At 40.2% G+C, this 3860-nt stretch overlaps 1 protein-coding gene across 1 annotated transcript; it reads left to right on the top strand.

The window, feature by feature from the left end:
* Positions 1–2159: 2159 nt before the first annotated feature.
* Positions 2160–3308, top strand: LOC135227733 (olfactory receptor 8A1-like). The gene has a single exon (XM_064268344.1). It carries the CDS (start codon positions 2249–2251, stop codon positions 3173–3175), a length of 927 nt encoding a protein of 308 aa, XP_064124414.1. The 5' UTR covers positions 2160–2248; the 3' UTR covers positions 3176–3308.
* Positions 3309–3860: the final 552 nt, after the last annotated feature.

The raw sequence follows: 3860 nt of genomic DNA, 5'->3' as shown, positions 1-3860 counted from the left end.
TAAATAATGGTTGAGCACTTACTGTGGACAACACTATGTGGCAATACCCAGGCTGCACCACAGATGAATTAATTCAATCAGAACTTCTGTGGGTGGGACCCAGACATCAATACTTATTAAATACTTTAGCCAATGTGGAGAACCACTGTCTTAGGCCCTCAAACCCCAAGAAAAACTAAGTACAAATTCCAGCCACATAGTGACAACTTATATTTTTACACATTCTGAATATTTGAAAAAAAAATTTCTAAATATGCATGCACCCATGTTATTTTTACAACCACCTTAGGAATTGATATTATTAATTCCTTCATTTTTCAGATGCAGCAGTTGACTTGCCACTCAATGATACAGGAGCAACTGCCGTGTTACCCTGACACTGCATAGATTTGAGATAGGTATTCAAATGCTCACATTCAGTGAATATTTGGAAATGGCATAAATGACAGGGAAATTTCATTTCTGCAGCAAAACCCATCTCCAACTTCAAAATGTGAAATTTACTACTTCTTTCTTCTAGAGTAAAGGCTATCAAACATTAGCTTGCATCAAATCATTTGTAGAGTTTGTTAAAACACAGATTGTTGGGCTTGGGCCCCTCCCCTGGGATGTCTGATTCAGTAGGTCTGGCACAAGGTGTGGGAGTTGGCATTTCTAACAAGCCTCAGGTGATGCCGATGCTGCTAGTCCAGTGACTATGCTTTGAGAACCACTGGTCTAGGATATTTGAAAAAACCGAGTGGTAAAATTTCAAGATCTTGGTCCCTTTTCCTCTTATCTTCATAACCTTTGAACTGCTCAGATGCTGGTCTTCCCAGTAAACAGCAGGAGTGACGGGCAGATGCATCAATGAGGAATCTAGAAGTTTATCATTTTGATGAAATCCCATTGATCTATTTTCCTTGGGAGTTTGGTGGCATATCTAAGAATCCATTGTTGAAGACTAGATCCCGCAGCATTACCCCTATATTTTCCTTTAATTATTTTATGGTTTTAGGTCATACATTTAGGTCTTTGATCCATTTTGCATTAGTTTTTGTATATGATGTGATGTATGGGTCTACTTTCATTCTTTTGCATGTCAAAATCCAGTTATCCAAACACCATTTATTAAAGTGACTATTCTTTTCCCTATTTGTTGGATTTGACACACTTGGGGAAGATTAATTGACCACAGATGTGTACGCTTATCTCTGGATTTTCGATTCCAATCCATTGTCTATAGGTCTATCATATACAAGTGCCACACTGTTTGGATAACTGTAGCTTTATACAGGCAGCCCCATGTTACCAGCATCCAAATTACAGACAACTTATAGTTGCCCTTTAATGTCATGTAAATTTGCCCTCATTTTGAAATGACTGAACCAACTCCTTTTGCAACAAATTCTTCATCATGATCACCTTCCCTTGCTGCAATGCAGCTTTTAAATCAATAGAAAATCTTGAAGCCTTTTCTTGCACTAAAGTAAGGCTAAATATGAATTCTATGCACCTGTTCGATTTACCTGCACATTTGACTTAAAGACATACTTATGAACAGATCTCATTCACAACCCGGGTATTGCCTGTAATATGTTTTGAGATCAGGAAGTGTGAGTCCTCCTATTCTATTCTTCTTTTCCAGGATAGCTTTGGCTATTTAGAACCCTTCGCATTTCTATATAACTTTGAGGATTGGCTTTTCCAATTATGCAAAGAAGGCTATTGGAATTTTGATGATTATTGTCTTGAATTTGTATATGGCATTACATAATATTGACATCTTGACAATATTAATTCATCCGAACCATGCCACGACATGGATGAACCTTGAAAACATAAGGCTGAGCGAAATAAGCCAATCACAAAACAACAAGTATTAAATGAGCTCACTCGGAAAATATACCTAGAACAGGCAAATGTATAGAGATCAGAGTTTAATAGTAGTAACCGGAGACAGAAGACAGACAGAAAAGCCGAAGCATTATTTAAACACACTGAGTTTCTGTTTGTGGTGATGAAAAATTTGGTAATGATACTGGTGTTCATTGCACAACATGATTGATGTAATAATTCTCACTGAATTGTACACAGGAAAAATGTTTAATTGGCCAATGTAGTGTTATCTGCATTTGTCCAACAATCATAGAAACAGCCCAGGATCTCCAAGCTTGAGACAAATGCTCAAACCAGCTTCATTAAGGAGAATTACAGCCTTTCATGGGGCTTTTCTCTCCCAGCCCCACAGGCTTCCAACCCCAGGAGAATGCCTGCAGAAAATCACTCTACTGTGACAGAATTCATTCTAGGAGGATTAACAAATCGGCCAGAGCTCCAGCTCCCTCTCTTCTTCCTCTTTCTAGGGATCTACATGGTCACCATGGTGGGGAACCTGGGCATGATCACGCTCATTTCTCTGAATTCCCAGCTTCACACCCCCATGTACTACTTCCTCAGCAATTTGTCATTTGTAGATATGTGCTACTCCTCTGTCATTACTCCTAAAATGCTGGTGAACTTTGTGTCAGAGAAGAACATATCTTATGCAGGGTGCATGTCACAACTCTACTTTTTCCTTGTTTTTGTCATTGCTGAGTGTTACATGCTGACAGTGATGGCCTACGATCGCTATGTTGCCATCTGCAGCCCTTTGCTTTATAACATCATTATGTCACATCAAATCTGCTCCCTGCTAGTGGCTGTGGTCTACATCATGGGGCTCATTGGCTCAACGATAGAGGCTGGCCTCATGTTAAAACTGTCCTATTGTGAGAGCCTCATCAGTCATTACTTCTGTGACATCCTCCCTCTCATGAAGCTCTCCTGCTTTAACACCTATGACATTGAGCTGACAGTTTTCTTTTTGGCTGGATTCAACATCATAGTCACCAGTTCAACAGTCCTTGTCTCCTATGCCTTCATTCTCTCCAGCATCCTCCACATCAGGAGCACAGAGGGTAGGTCCAAAGCCTTCAGCACCTGCAGTTCCCACCTTACAGCAGTGGGAATCTTCTATGGATCTACTGCATTCATGTATCTAAAACCTTCCACAGCCAGTTCCTTGGCCCAGGAGAATGTGACCTCTGTGTTCTACACCACAGTGATCCCCATGTTGAACCCCCTTATTTATAGTCTGAGGAACAAGGAGGTGAAGGATGCCATGCAGAAAACACTGAGAAGAAAACTGTCTTAATGCAAATGTTATCACTCTTTCTCAGTTTTAAAAGTAAGTTGTTACGAACACCAGAGAAAAGTCCAACCATGGACGAGGTACACCAACCCCCTACATGGTTGGTGAATGTCTTCCCTTATTCTCCTCTTTTCTTCCCGACCCTCTCTCATGACTTACTATTTGCAACCAGCTATTTTCAAGTTCATATTTTCTTTTATTTGCAATCTATTCTCTCTATCCTGAGCCCTTTGTTAAACATTTACTGACTTATTTGTAATTTAAGCTCAGTTTTAGACTTTAAGCATTGAGTTTGAGAGTCATTCATTAATATCTTCTATACATAAAATGGAAACCCTGGTGGCATAGTGGGTAATTGCTACGGCTGCTAACCAAAGGGTCAGCAGTTCGAATCTGCCAGGCGCTCCTTGGAAAGTCTATGGGGCAGTTCTACTTTGTCCTATATGGTTGCTATGAGTCAGAATCGACTCGACGCCACTAAGTTTTGACACAGAAAATATTATTACCACCTTGCAGCAATGGAATTGTTCTATGGATCTGCTGCATTCATGTACTTAAAACCATCCAAGGTCAGTTCACTGGCTCAGAAGAATGTGGCTTCCACGTGCTACATCACAGTGATCCCCACGCTAAACTAGAAATTGACAGTCTAAATAACAAGGAGGTGAAGGCCACCATGCAGAAAACA

Source organism: Loxodonta africana, chromosome 15, assembly GCF_030014295.1.
Source record: "Loxodonta africana isolate mLoxAfr1 chromosome 15, mLoxAfr1.hap2, whole genome shotgun sequence".
Taxonomy (NCBI): domain Eukaryota; kingdom Metazoa; phylum Chordata; class Mammalia; order Proboscidea; family Elephantidae; genus Loxodonta; species Loxodonta africana.
Note: the sequence above shows the minus strand (reverse complement) of the source record. Positions and strands in the feature narration are given on the sequence as shown.